Source organism: Crocodylus porosus, unplaced genomic scaffold (genome assembly GCF_001723895.1).
Source record: "Crocodylus porosus isolate Cpor-Errol unplaced genomic scaffold, CroPor_comp1, whole genome shotgun sequence".
NCBI lineage: Eukaryota > Metazoa > Chordata > Crocodylia > Crocodylidae > Crocodylus > Crocodylus porosus.
The window spans coordinates 63,096,804-63,110,658 of NW_017728950.1; the positions used below are offsets into that span (position 1 = coordinate 63,096,804).

Genomic DNA, 13,855 nt, shown 5'->3' on the forward strand with positions numbered 1-13,855 from the left:
CGTTGGCAGTTCGGGGGAGGACTAGAGCCGGCACCAAGATGGCGACTCCGGCCAAGCGCAGAGCCGGGGGCCGCGTCGAGCGGGACGCGGGGGCCGCCGGCCGGGGGAAGGTGCTGCCGCCGTCCGCGTTTGTGGAGGGCTCCATCGTGCGCGTCTACATGGAGAATTTCCTGTGAGAGCGGGGCGCGGGGATGACGTCAGCGTGTGGCGGCGGGCAACGGAGGGGCTGACGTTAGCGTGTGGCGGGTGTGGGGAGCAGTGAGGGAACCTCCCCGTCCCCCGCACGAGGTTTCATGCTGTGCTGCCCCCCCCCATCCGCCCAGTAGGACTGTGAGTCCCCCTTGATGAGTGGCCCCTTAAGGACCCGTTGCTGGTTGATTGGGATACCCAAAAGACGAAACCTTTTCGGGAGGGAGGGTGCGGAAGGCAAGGATAAGTGCACCCAGGGGGAACACCGAGCACAGCATGCTGAGTACTGCCCACTGGGCCGAGGGCAGGCAGCAGATGCTCAGGAAGCAGCAGACCCTGCCCAGTGAAACCAGCAGCATTGCTAGGTCTTCAATATGGAAATTATTGTCTTGGAAGCTCAAAATGATTGTATTTGCTGAAAAATGATTGTACACTGAAAAAAGGATGCAAATAAGTTTTTTTCTTTTTTACTTTATATTGCTCACTGTAATCACCAGTGGGTGAGTGAGAACCAGGTCCTCAAAGTTGAAGCATTTCTTTATTTCAAGGCCATCGGTCATAAAAAAGTACTGACAGCAAACTTAAAAGTCAGTTAGGCCTCCCTGAGAGTGACTTGGGTTTTGCCTGTGCTGCATGAATGAGCTGCCTCAAAAATTATCATACATTTTGAATGCTTTTGATCTTATTGATCATTATGTCATACAAGGGTTAAAATTATTACACAAATGCAGTTATTATCATAAACATGGGAACACTGAGTGAAACTGCCTGGAGGTGTGAATGGGCCATAGATGGATAAATGGCCTTGCAGCCCTTTGGGGGGGAGGGGAGGGGGGTGTCCCCCCAGCCAGAGCCTCCTTCTTGGTTGGGTAGATCACCAGCTTAGTTGGGCTGAGGAGGAGGTTGATCAAGCTTGTTTGTTATGTCATTGGGTGAGGAAGATTGCTAGCTTGGCTAGATCCAGGAGGAGATTGACCTGGAGGTCCTGGGACTAGGTGGGGCCTAGTTTATTGGTCTAGGACTGGGACTATGTGAGGCCTAGTTCATTCAATCACATGGGACTAGTTCATTTTTGTAAATGAAAAGGTGCAGGAAGTAATGCAGCCCTAACCTCAGCAGGTGGTGAGGGGACTGCAGCCTGGCATGCTCCAGGTAGGCATGTGCTGAGGTCTCCCTCTGCTCACAGAAGGGACAGGTTTTGGGGGAGTCTGTAAACTTCTCTAGATAGCTATCCATGGTGACAACTTCATGGAGGAGCTGCCAGCTGAGGTCCCCCGGTGGCTTGTGGGATCAAGGCGGAGTACAAGCTCATCTACCAGGGACCCTCATCCTCACCAAGGATGTCCTGTCGTTGTGTCCAGGGGGGATGTAAGGGCAGGGATGATGGAGAGTGCAGAGCCTGAGCGTGTACAGCTGGTGACAGTGGACTGTCCAGAAGCGGACTGGTGTAGTATCCCACAGCCTGCTATAGAGAATCCAACAGTGTGGTGGAGAGTACCATGGGGTCTGCCAAGGCAGGGGCCCCACACCAGCTCTGCGGAGTGGAGACTGTGCTTATGCAGGACCTGGTTCTGTGTGATGCAGGACAGGAGATGGGGCGAGATGGACCTATGGTCTGACCCAGTAAATGGCAGTTCTTATGTCCCCAGGGGCTTTTCTCTGAGGGTCATGCCTCTGCATATGGGGGGTGGGGATTCCCCTCCTCCCCCCACCTTTGTAGTCTCTCACAGCTGTGATTGCAAGAATGGACGGATGGAGTGTAACCAGTGCCCTGGTGTTGCTGAGCCTGGAGTCATCCTGGGAAACATCAGCACTGGGTAGTGCAAGCTGTTCACTGTAGGGAGCTATGGGAGGAGTGTAACTGCAAGACATGGATTTTCTGTGCGAAACCATTTAATGGCATTCTAATGGCATTGTCAAAAAAACTGCTTTGATGTAGGGGTGGCCCAGAGTGTTGGATTCAGTCATGAAAATAGAAGAGCTCTGTGGTTTTATATATGTTGGAGTTGCAGCTAAGTACACTTAATTATGTAAAACTTTGTTCATGCACATTAGAAGGAGGGAGTCTGACTTAAGTGTGCCTTCTGAGAACAGCCTGCTCTCCCCTTTCTGCACCTCTGGTAATCTTGTTACTCCCAGTACTTTACTTCTAATGGCAGCCTAAAAATGATGGGGTCTGGTCAGCGTCAGACCTTCTAATGGCACAGCAGTTGATGGACTAAAGAAGGATATGCTGTCTATCAGTGTGTCTGGCAACTTTCTGGTTGGCAAGTGAGCATGTTGTGTCTGGCTTAAATACAAAACCTGAGGAGTGTAATTAAAATTAAGTTATTGTAAGATAGAAAGCTATTGTAGGTAGCTGCACTTTTGTGCCCTGGAATCAGAAACCTTTGTAGAACTTAATATACAGCACAGTAAGCTGTGTCTGAGCTTTGGATATAGACAATGGTCATTAGGATCTGTGATGCAGAAGATGGCTTGTGTCAAACATGACACACTTCAATACAACTTTAGGTGCTTTTGTTTATCAGTTTTGTCAAAATTCTGCTTGCCCTTTTTCCCTGAATGAAAAAAGCAAACTAATAAGGGTGAAATCCATGCTCCATCAAAGTAAATGGCAGCTTTGCAATTGGCATACCTAGAGCAAATTTTTCAAATTGGCATACCTCTCAAATTTTTCATTCTCTGCAGTCTTTATGGAAAAGGATAGATGATCACTACAGCTTGATGGTTTTTCTTATGCTGCATCAGGTGATGTGGAATTAATTATTTTTATGATGCAAATTTTTATACAAGGCAGTATTTGGGGAAGCACTTAAATCTCATCTGTAATATTGTACAGTATGTATTGTTGTGTTGTGCTGTGCTTGCCTTAGACCACTTTGATGTTAGTTTGCATACATTTGTTTTGTTTAAAATTCTCACTTTTTTCTAGTATACCTTACTTTATATTTTATAATGAAGACTAATGTGAAATCATGATGTCTTTCAGAACATATGATAATTGTGAAGTGTATCCAGGACCTCACTTGAACATGATAGTGGGTGCAAATGGAACAGGAAAATCAAGCATTGTTTGTGCCATCTGTCTGGGATTGGCAGGAAAACCTTCTTTCATAGGACGAATAGACAAGGTCAGTACACATTTCTGTCTTCTAGGTACTTAATCTAGGAAATCACTGAGGGCCCTGTCCAGCAGGAAGCAGCTGTAATCCCTGTACTTTTGTGAACTCTATTTGAAGGTGCTTGATAGCTCCTCAGCAAATAGGGCCAAGTCTCCACTTAAGAAAGCTTTGATTGCAGAAGTCAGTGAGACAGATGCTGTTAGCCTCAGTGCACTCAGTGACAACAGAGCCCTTTTTTCTGCCAGCAGAGCGACACCAGCTCAACTGAAAGAAGATGGTTGCTGCAGTAGGCTGGGCTCTCTAACCTGTTGGCACAGCTCTTGTAGTTGAGCAGGACCTGGACAGAGCTGCCAAAAGCCATGCAGTATGCATGTGGTCTGTTAATTTCTCTGTGAAAACTACTGTCTGCTGCCAGTACTGGAAGCAGAGAGAGCCTCCATAGGACAATACCTAAGTCTGCCACACTGAAAAAGCTCTCCATGAAAAACACAGCTCTGCTTTAGGTTTGCCAAGGAATGACTTAGCAGGACAAGATAAACAGAGAGTATTTGCATTCAGTCTGAAAGTATTTAATTCATGTTGGGACAAACTCAGATGACCTAAGTAACATAACTTAATGAAAACTGTGTGTAGGGCTGGGGAAATGCATGGAGATTGTATAAGTAACATTTAATTCTGGCATTTAAAATTTGATTTAAGTGACTGTGCTTTCCTTATCAGGTTTAACACTTACCTGTAACTTCACTGTAATGCAATGTTGCTTTTGAGTATCATTTGAAAATAAGTTTAAAAAACCCCCCAAATTTTGATACATTGAAGTGTGTATGTGGGGTGGAAGCTTTTTTCTTTCTTTTTTTTAACACCATACGGAGCAATATGGTAATTTGTGCATTCCTGTTCTTTTCCTCTTGTTTTCTGGCTAGGGAGTTTTGGGAGACTGAAGTGTTCTTCTAAAGCCTCAGTAGGTTATACAAAGTGGCTTTTGTATGTTCGTGTTTATAGACTGCAACAATGACCTCTGACAAACACTGCAGGGCCCACTGTCACCCGTGCTTTTAGTGTATCCCCTAAAATGGATACGTGTAGAATCCGTTGACAAGCAATATATTTTTTCTGTCACTTTGTCACAAGAAATGTATTATTATCTCTGTAGTAGTGTAAAATAAATTTCTTGATTAGACAATGGGATTTTAAAATTTGTTTTGACATTTTGAGATTTTTCTGAAAATTCAAGAGTGAATTTGGTGGTGTTGGTTTGGCAGCTGAATAACATGACCATCTAGAAGTGGCTGTGTCCATTAACTGGTCACTTAGTGACTTAATCATTCTTCTGCCTGGACAAACAATTATTTTCAAAATAGATGAGTTTGATGGGGCCAACTGTCAGGTTTCTCACCTTTTTTATTTAAGTATTGTGTGCACTGCTAGAAAATAAAAATGAATATGGCTTTATCTGAAACTCATTTTGCTAAATGAGTTTCAAATTATGGTTTAAGTATCAACCTTTAGGTAGGGCATGAGTTTTGGAGCAGTCAGCAAATTACAGCAAACTGTAGTATGACCCTGTTCACTAAATCACCCTATTTTCTCTTCTCTGAAGAAACTGAAGCCCTGGTCTATTATTACTGTCTAATGGGCTTTCAGTATTGGCCACGCACTGTCTGTATAGTAAGTGCATGTTTGAGAACTGTATGCAAAGTAACACGGATTGGTATTGATTGTGTGGTCAAATATTCAAAAGCTGTTACAAGTTTTCTGGGAAATTTGACTTTAGAGATGCCTTTGTTTTTCAGGTATTAAATTCTGTAGCTCTTTCGTTGCAGGTTGGTTTATTCGTAAAGCGAGGCTGCTGTAAAGGCACAATTGAAATTGAACTGTAAGTACTAAAACCACCTTTTTAGTTTTCATTTGTTTCTGTATCACAAAATAGATCTGCAAGAAGTCTAGTATAGTACTGTCTCCTGGCTTGAGTAGTTCTGAATAATTTTGAAGTTGATGATATTAATTGGCTTTCATGTGATTATAATTGACCAGCTAATAACCTGTCATATTTGCCATAATCTCAAAATGCGGCTCTTAGCACACAGAAAAAGAAAAGGAGTGAATGTGAAAATACCGTTCCTTGATTTAATTTATTTTAGCTTTTTATGTATTCAACTTTCATATAATGCAGTTGCAGTTTTGATTAAGCGAACACATGGAATGCAGTATGTAGTTGTACCGTAATTGCTTAAATTTTGTTTTTATGTAATACAGAACTCTTTCTTAGCTTGAAGTTATCTGTTAAGATTGCAGCACAACTTCATAACGTTGGGTATTATGGGCAAAAATATATAGCTCATTTCTCTCCAGTTTTAATTTAAACATGTAGCAGGGCCCCAAAAGACAGTTTACATACATGAAAGATAACACGTCCTTGGAACTACCTTTCTGTCTATTTTCTTTCCCTTTTGTTTGATGCACAATTCTTTGATGCAGGAGCTACACATTTTCACGCTTTATTCCTGGTAGCTGGCTGACTTTTTATAGCTCTAATAATTTTTTATGGTGTGATAATTACTTTGCATGGGAGGCTGGTCTAATTTTATTGTGTGATTAATGAGTTAATTGCATAATATATGTAACATATAGCAGTGGCCTAACAGAGATAAAATATTTGGCTATGAATTAGTGAGAGGTACTGAATAAGAGTGTTTTGAAATCCAGCATAAGAAACAATATTGAGAGCTGTCTAGAACAGTATTGTTTGGAAAGCAAAGACGGTCTTGTTTCCAGAATAAAAAGGTGAAGAAGTGACAACTGAGTTGCCTTGGTGGTGTGTGAAAGTTATTCAGGATATTAGTGAAAAACCTTGGGTATTGATAAAGAAATTTGGGCTAGGACAAATGTGTGGTAATGCAGGGAAAACTAATTGTAGTGTTAGAAGCAGAAAGAAAGAAGGTGCAATGACTGCTTCCTTAGGATGATGATTTGTACTTTTTGGATAGAAAGAAACTAATTATTTGTAGGGACTGTTTTGATTTCCACTCTTTCCGGAGATACGGGTGGAGCCGAGGATTATTATAATCCTAATAATGGGACCCTCATCTAATTGCAGGATAGTATAGCAGGACCATAGTTAAGTGTTACCAGAAAGAAAGTGGTGATGGATTTGCAATAGACTCGTTTGTCAACACTAGTCAACTTTATTTGTCTGCAGCGGTTCTGAGCTCATTTGCCTGCATAATGCTGTACTACGCAGTATGTTAGAGGAATAAGTTTAGGGGCAGACTTTAATTCCCATGTGAATGTGCTTATAGGTCTCTTGGTTTCTTTTTATTTGCCTTTTCTAGTGTGTTTGTGGGTTTATATAGTTTAGCTAGTCATTTGAACAGTAGAATGCAGTCATAGAGACTCTTCATATATCGAACATATGGAAATTTAAAAACAGTAGCAATATGAGAACAGTACATTGCAGAGGGATTTTAGCCAAATAAGAAAAGGCCTGCAGAAGGAAACTACTTGAAACATAGTATTTCATAAATCACTTGTATATAGAACATGTGAAAGTCAGGAATTAGGACTTGGAACATCTCACCTGTTGGCCAGGAAGTAAGGCAAATAAGTGAGAACTGAGATGACATGCTTACACTGCAGCAGACTGGATAAAAAAGAATTTAATTTTTGAGTATGTTTAAAGTAGTAACTTGGTTAAAAGATGTATTTCCCACTTCATTTTGATGAAATGGATACATTTATTTATTTATTTATGTCTGCTCTTCTAATTGTTACTAGAATTTAGGAATTTAATAGTAATAAATATTGCACCCAAGCTTTCCAATGCTTACACTCCACAGTTGTAGGGCCTCATTAATATGTGTAAGGTGAAACCAGCACAAAACTCATAAGTAATAGTTCATATAGTAATTGCAATCAGCACTGGCTTCTGGTATGTCAAAACTGTTGGAATGCTTTGACCAAGCTATCTTTCTCCACCAGTATTTGATGTCCGTAGGACTGGTACTCAAAAGTTGTATTAAGTGCTTATGGACATACCATCATTTATTGCTTTAATATGGTTTTGTAGCCTAATTTTAAGGTTCTGTTTTTGATGTGTATGTACTTAAAGCTGTTTTTAAAAAAAGATCTTGAAGCAGTAAGGCAACATAGATAAATTAAGTCCTGATTACATTCCTTATTTGGAAAATTTGGCAAGAGAGTGATGGCATGCAGAGGCAAATAGTTTGCTATCTGGAGAGATCCAAATGAACTGAATGTCATGTTTAATCAGTAGAAAAATTTCAAGGTGGAAAATATGGAATGAGAAAGTGATTACATCTGTGACTGCTTGTGTAAATTCTCATGTTTGCAATTAATGTTACATTCTTAAATATAACTTGCTGATTTCCATTAATCCTGTATTAAATATTAAGGGCAGTTACTCATTTGCCATTCCCTAAAACGCTATAAGATTTCTGATTGTAATGTAAGAGACTAAAACATGCAAGTAGTTTAGTCAGGTATGAAATGCTTAAACTAGGAAATGCTTAACAGTTTTTCTATTAATCAGATTTAAGCCTCCTGATAATCTTGTTATCACACGTGAGATTCATGGGGCTAACAATTCATCAGCATGGTTGATCAATAAAAAGCCTTCTTCCATGAAAACAGTAGAGGAGCAAATTGCAGCCTTAAATATCCAAGTGGGTAATCTGTGCCAGTTCCTCCCTCAGGTAAGAAGGAATTTTACTTTTAAGGTATTATAAATAAATGTAGGCCTATACTTAGGTTTTTTCAGCTTCTAAAAGTACTTCAGTAGAAAAGACAGAAAGAGTTGTGGGGTAGAGAGAAAGCTATTTTAGTGTTACTGTGATGAATCCATTTTAAATATTTGTGAGTGCAGTACGCCTAATGTTTTATGGCTCAATTTTGTCAAATTAGGTAATCATTCACCCATTACTTGTTAACTGGCATAGTCTAATGGATAAGAAATGGGTTTAAAAGGTCTCCATATGGGTGTCTGGGTGGTAAATAATCTTAAATATAACTTTTATTAAATATACAAGATACTCTTTGAGTTCTCTTTGTTTTATGTGGAACACATGTTTGAGAGAGAAAAGTGGAAGAGAGAATCTGGGATCTGTTATGCAGGCATTTGCCTGCAGAATATATCTGCATTAGAAAATAAGAAAATTCCACTAGACCCTTTCAGTTCTAGGCGGGAAAAAGATGATGATTTAAAAAACTTGCTGACTGACAGTTTTACCAAGTGGCACTTAACCATGTTAATTATCCCAGGAGCCTGACTGCTTTAAAACATCCTCATGGTAAGTTAGATCTTAAGGAACATAGCTTTAGAACAAACTTTTGGAGCATGATGGAATGACATGTTTAGCTTCCCAGGGCAGTCTTTTTTTTTTCACTTAGAGAAGTTTGAAGTATTGTCTAAGTGGGTACTTTTTCCAGTTGACTTCTGCAGGAGAGTTCCCTCCTTCATGAGTTCCTCAGTCAGTTTTCCAGAGCAAAGTTCAGTAAACCAAGCAAAATCCTTTGTCCTGTCCTGGAGACCAGGAGAAGAGCCCTTTTCTGCTGTAGCCCCAGCACAGCAGCTTGGCTTCTCCTTGAAGCAAGCTCTTCCCTTAACAACTTGTTTTCTCCTTCCACTTATTTTCTCTTTTTGGAACTTTTAAAGCTGTCAGTAGGACGCTCCCTCCTTAGCCAAATACCCCACAGTTTAGCTGTTTTAGCAGGGCTGATGGTTCCTCCTTAAAAGGACAACTTGTCCTGTTACATATGGCCGGATAGTAGCTGCTATAAACTATGGGCAGAAATTGTCATAAATTGGGGTTTAAGCTAGGAAAGCTCTAAATGGGCATATGTTAACTACTTTTGCTTTTGATAGTGGAGTTAATGGCTAGCCTGTGGTGCATAGCTTGAGTTCATGAGTATTATCAGTTGAAGAGTGAATTTCCCAAACCATCTGATACATAACTGTGCTATAAGCTTGTTGCCATCCATGAGCAGAGAGGCAGTTAGCCTTATTAGTCTGAAGTCAACATAGGGATGTATCTTGTAGGATGTATCTTGTAGGCTAAGTAAATCAAAGATGCATACGCTTTTATGAGCCAGAGCTCACTTAATGCAGTGCTATGAATGATGTAATCAGATCCATTGGTAGCATTTGAAAAAGTGAGGTCTGGCACACGCAAGTTTATACGTTTCTGATTTAGTTAGGCTACAAGGTGCATCTCTATCCTGCCTTCATAAGTGTGTGAAGGCTTGAAATAGGCTAATACATTCTAATAAGGAGTATTGATTTGTTGCAGTGTTGTAACAGATGCACAGTGTTTGATAGTTGCTTCCTGTTTTATAGGACAAAGTTGGGGAATTTGCAAAACTGTCCCAGGTAGACCTTCTTGAAGCCACAGAAAAATCAGTTGGTCCTCCAGAAATGTACAGATTCCACTGTGAGCTAAAAAACTTCAGAGACAGAGAGAGAGATCTTGAGGTAAGAATCCATGAAATAGGGGGATGTATATAGAAGGATTGTGGTAGACTTATTTCCTTTTTTTTAAAAGAAGTACAATAAGTACATTCAGACAGATGTGTTATATGCTTCTTTTACAAGTGTAAGTCTTTTTCCTTCTATGCTTGCCTGAACATATTCCTAATAAGTACTGAGTTTTTTAAGTTGAGCTCCTGTATAGGAACCATTGTGTCAGTTTAATATCTAATTGAACATCAGTTTGTTATCCATTATAATAATCCCTTTGGTAACCTGTTATCAGTCCTGCATGAATGGATCAAAGGAATCTTAAAAAGAGAGACTTGTTATATACTGTAGCTATATATATGTATATTGCTATAATTAACTAAAAGTTCTGTTAGTTCTCTTCTAATTAAATAGGAAAAGCAGATTACTATTATTTGGTTAGGACTTAATCTTGAAAAATGAGTAATATAGCAAAGAAAAACTTTTCTCCTACTCCATGAGCAGTAATAACTCGTTCTGATCAGAAAAGCTTCAGATTTAAAAGCAAGAATAATTTTAATTCCATTTTATCTAGATCAGACCTGAGATTTTAGAGAAAAGCTAAAGAGTAAATAAAGGTCCTGTAACTTCCAAGTACTGTCCCTGGCTGTGACAAGTGGTTTGGGTATTCCTTTGAAGAATGAAATTGATTTGTACATTATAAAAACAAGCTACTGCACTAGAACTTCTGCCTAATACTTAATTTCTGCTTGTTTGAATACAAATGAGATCTTGGGGAATTATGAAAATTGTTTTTGTTTTAATTGAGCAAAATAAATAATGTAAAATTCATATTCTGACAGAATTTATGCAAAGAGAAAACTAATTCCTTGGAGAAAATGAAACAAAGGATTGAACGATATAGACAAGATGTTGAGAGGTACCATGAGTGCAGACGTCATCTAGATGTGATTGAGATGCTTGAGAGAAAAAGGCCTTGGGTGGTAAGAATTTTATTTTGAGTCTTTTTTTTTTTTTTTTTCACCCCTGTGATTTTTTTATGAATCTGTCACACTAAAGAGAGGGAGAAAGAAACTTGACTCAGAATTGCTTGAAAACTACCAAAATTATAAGGGGCAACCAGATTGTCCTGTGTTCTACTTCTGGCCTCATATGTTGCTTCCAGTTTATACTTTGTCTTAAAGGGAAAACAGATTGACTCCCAACTGTTAGATTGCCTGTTCAGTACTCTCTTATGGTATGAGGGTACTTGCTTCCTAAGATGTGATGAATAGTGGTAGGTCTTTTTGCTTTTTCAAAAGTAAGCCTTTCAGTGTATTTTGTAGAACATCTGTTAAACAAATGCCTGGAGCTGAGGGAATAAGTGCTTTTACAAACTAAGAATATTCCTTCCTGGGTTTAATACAGACATCTGCGTACATTGAAAGAGATTTGTAATCCAAAGTGATTCAAATATAGTATTTCCAAATGGATTAAATATTAGAGAACTCCTCAAGGGAGCAATCCTGGATGCGAAAGCAAAGTCCATCCCATCTCGGAGGAAAGGTAGCAAAAGGGCACAGCAGCCCCCTTGGCTCTCCAGGGAACTGGTGGACCTTCTGTGTCTTAAAAGGAAGACCTACAAAGGATGGAGGACTGGAACCACCACCAAGGAGGAATACTCTGCTCTGGTCCGGACCTGCAGCGAGCAAACCAGGAAAGCCAAGGCTGCGATGGAACTTCAGCTAGCTACAAATATCAAGGACAATAAAAAGTCCTTTTTTAGATATGTGGGGAGCCAAAGGAAAAGCAAGGGCAACATTGGACCCCTGCTAAACCAGATGGGGCAACTGACGACTGATGCCCAGGAAAAAGTGAACTTGCTAAATGGGTACTTTGTGTCAGTTTTTCACCAGTCCCATGGGATGGCCCTGCCCACTGTGGGTCAGGGAGGCCCAGGTGAGGGAGATTCCTTGCCCTCCATCAAAGCTGACCTCGTGAAGGACCACCTTGACAGACTGTATACCGTAAAGTCAGAGGGCCCTGACTGGTTACACCCAAGGGTACTCAGAGATCTGGCGAGCATCATAGCTCAGCCCCTGGCACGGATCTTTGAGAGCTCTTGGTGCTCTGGTGAAGTGCCTGATGATTGGAAGAGGGCCAATGTCATGCCTGTCTTCAAGAAAGAGAGGAAAGTAGACCTGGCAAACTATAGGCCTATCAGCCTGACCTCTATCCTGGGGAAGGTCTTGGAAAAGATTATCAAAGAGGACATCCTTAACAGACTAGCTGAAGGCAATATCCTGAGGGATAGCCAGGATGGGTTTGTTGCAGGTAGGCCTTGCTTGACCAATCTCATTTCTTTTTATGACCAGGTGACTTATCACCTGGACAGGGGGGAAGAGATAGATGTGTATATCTTGACTTTAAAAAAGCCTTTGATCTGGTATCCTATGATCACCTCTTGGCTAAACTGGCTAACTGCAGCCTCATCCTCACCATGATCTGTTGGCTGGGGAATTAGGTCCGCGGTAGGACCCAGAGGGTGGTGGTCAAAGGGAGCCAATCGTCTTGGTGCGAGGTCATCAGTGGGGTCCCTGAAGGCTCTGTCCTAAGGCCTATACTATTTAACATCTTCATCAGTGATGTTGACGTTGGCGTCAGAAGCAGACTGGCCAAGTTTGCCAATGACACCGAACTCTGAGGTAAAGCATCCACACCGGAGGACAGGAGGGTGATTCAGGCAGATCTTGACAGGCTCATGAAATGGGCGGACGAGAACCTGATGGTGTTCAACACCGAAAAATGCAAGGTTCTCCACCTTGGGAAGAAAAACCTGCAGCATCATTATAGGCTTGGTAGTGGTATGCCGGTTAGCACTACAGACGAAAAGGACTTGGGGGTCATGATTGACCACAAGATGAACATGAGCCTTCAATGTGATGCTGCATATAGTAAAGCGAGCAAAACGCTGGCTTGCATCCATAGATGCTTCTCAAGCAGATCCCGAGATGTCATTCTCCCACTGTACTCGGCCTTGGTGAGACCGGAGCTGAAGTACTGCATCCAGTTTTGGGCTCCACAATTCAAAAAGGATGTGGAGAAACTTGAGAGGGTGCAGAGGAGAGCCACGCACATGATCAGAGGTCGGGAAAACAGGCCTTATGATGAGAGGCTGACAGCCATGGGACTCTTCAGCCTGGAAAAGCGCAGGCTCAGGGGTGATCTGGTGGCCACCTGTAAGTTTATCAGGGGTGTTCATCAGGATCTGGGGGAACATCTGTTCATCAGAGCGCCCCAAGGGATGACAAGATCGAATGGTCACAAACTCCAGCGTGACCGATTCAGGCTGGACATAAGAAATAACTTCTTCACTGTCCAAGCCCCCAAGGTTTGGAACAGACTGCCGCCGGAGGCTGTTCAAGCACCCATTTTGAATGCCTTCAGGACACATCTGGATGCTTATCTTGCTGGGATCCTATGATCCCTGCTGACTTCCTGCCCCTGGGGCAGGGAGTTGAACTCGATGTTCTTCCAGCATCCCTTCCAGCCCAAATGTCTGTGAAATCTATGAACTGAACCACCAATTAAGCTTTTGTTGTTCAGTCTATTGAGGCATCACATAACCATTAAAATGTGCTCCCTTGCTGTATGGCGTCCTACAGTGACATAGCAGTCACGCGGGTTTATACGTGATTGTCAGATATGTTGCCGTAACAGCATGCTCCCTAGTTACAGCATGCCGCTATGGCAACATAATGGTGAAATCTAGTGTGCATCACACACATGGCACAGGAATCACCCATACTGCAAAGGACATACCAAAGCATGGCAATGTGTAAATGCGCCATACATGGGGCTAACTTTTAGACCTCATTCACACACAGTAGAATTTGTAATGGATTCAGGAACTCTGCATAAGACACTCTACAGTAGTTTAGACAGGCAGGGAGGTATCATGCATATGAGGTGACATCGTTTATAGATAAAAACCAAATCCTGCCATGCCTACTCATGCTGCAGCTGTTCCTGTTCCAATCAGTGTGTCCTGAGAACAGCTGGGTGGAACTGGAAAGGCTACAGCAGAAGC

The 13,855-nt window shown here is 41.4% G+C and overlaps 1 protein-coding gene across 1 annotated transcript in view; it reads left to right on the top strand.

Moving 5' to 3' along the window:
• SMC5 (structural maintenance of chromosomes 5) overlaps window positions 1-13,855 on the top strand; it is an 86,857-nt gene continuing 73,002 nt past the window's right edge. The window contains exons 1-6 of the mRNA XM_019555187.1: window positions 1-172; window positions 3,182-3,323; window positions 5,138-5,190; window positions 7,864-8,026; window positions 9,667-9,801; window positions 10,629-10,769. Coding sequence (XP_019410732.1) covers window positions 39-172; window positions 3,182-3,323; window positions 5,138-5,190; window positions 7,864-8,026; window positions 9,667-9,801; window positions 10,629-10,769 — 768 coding nt within the window. The 5' untranslated portion in view covers window positions 1-38. The remainder of the gene's footprint in view (window positions 173-3,181; window positions 3,324-5,137; window positions 5,191-7,863; window positions 8,027-9,666; window positions 9,802-10,628; window positions 10,770-13,855) is intronic.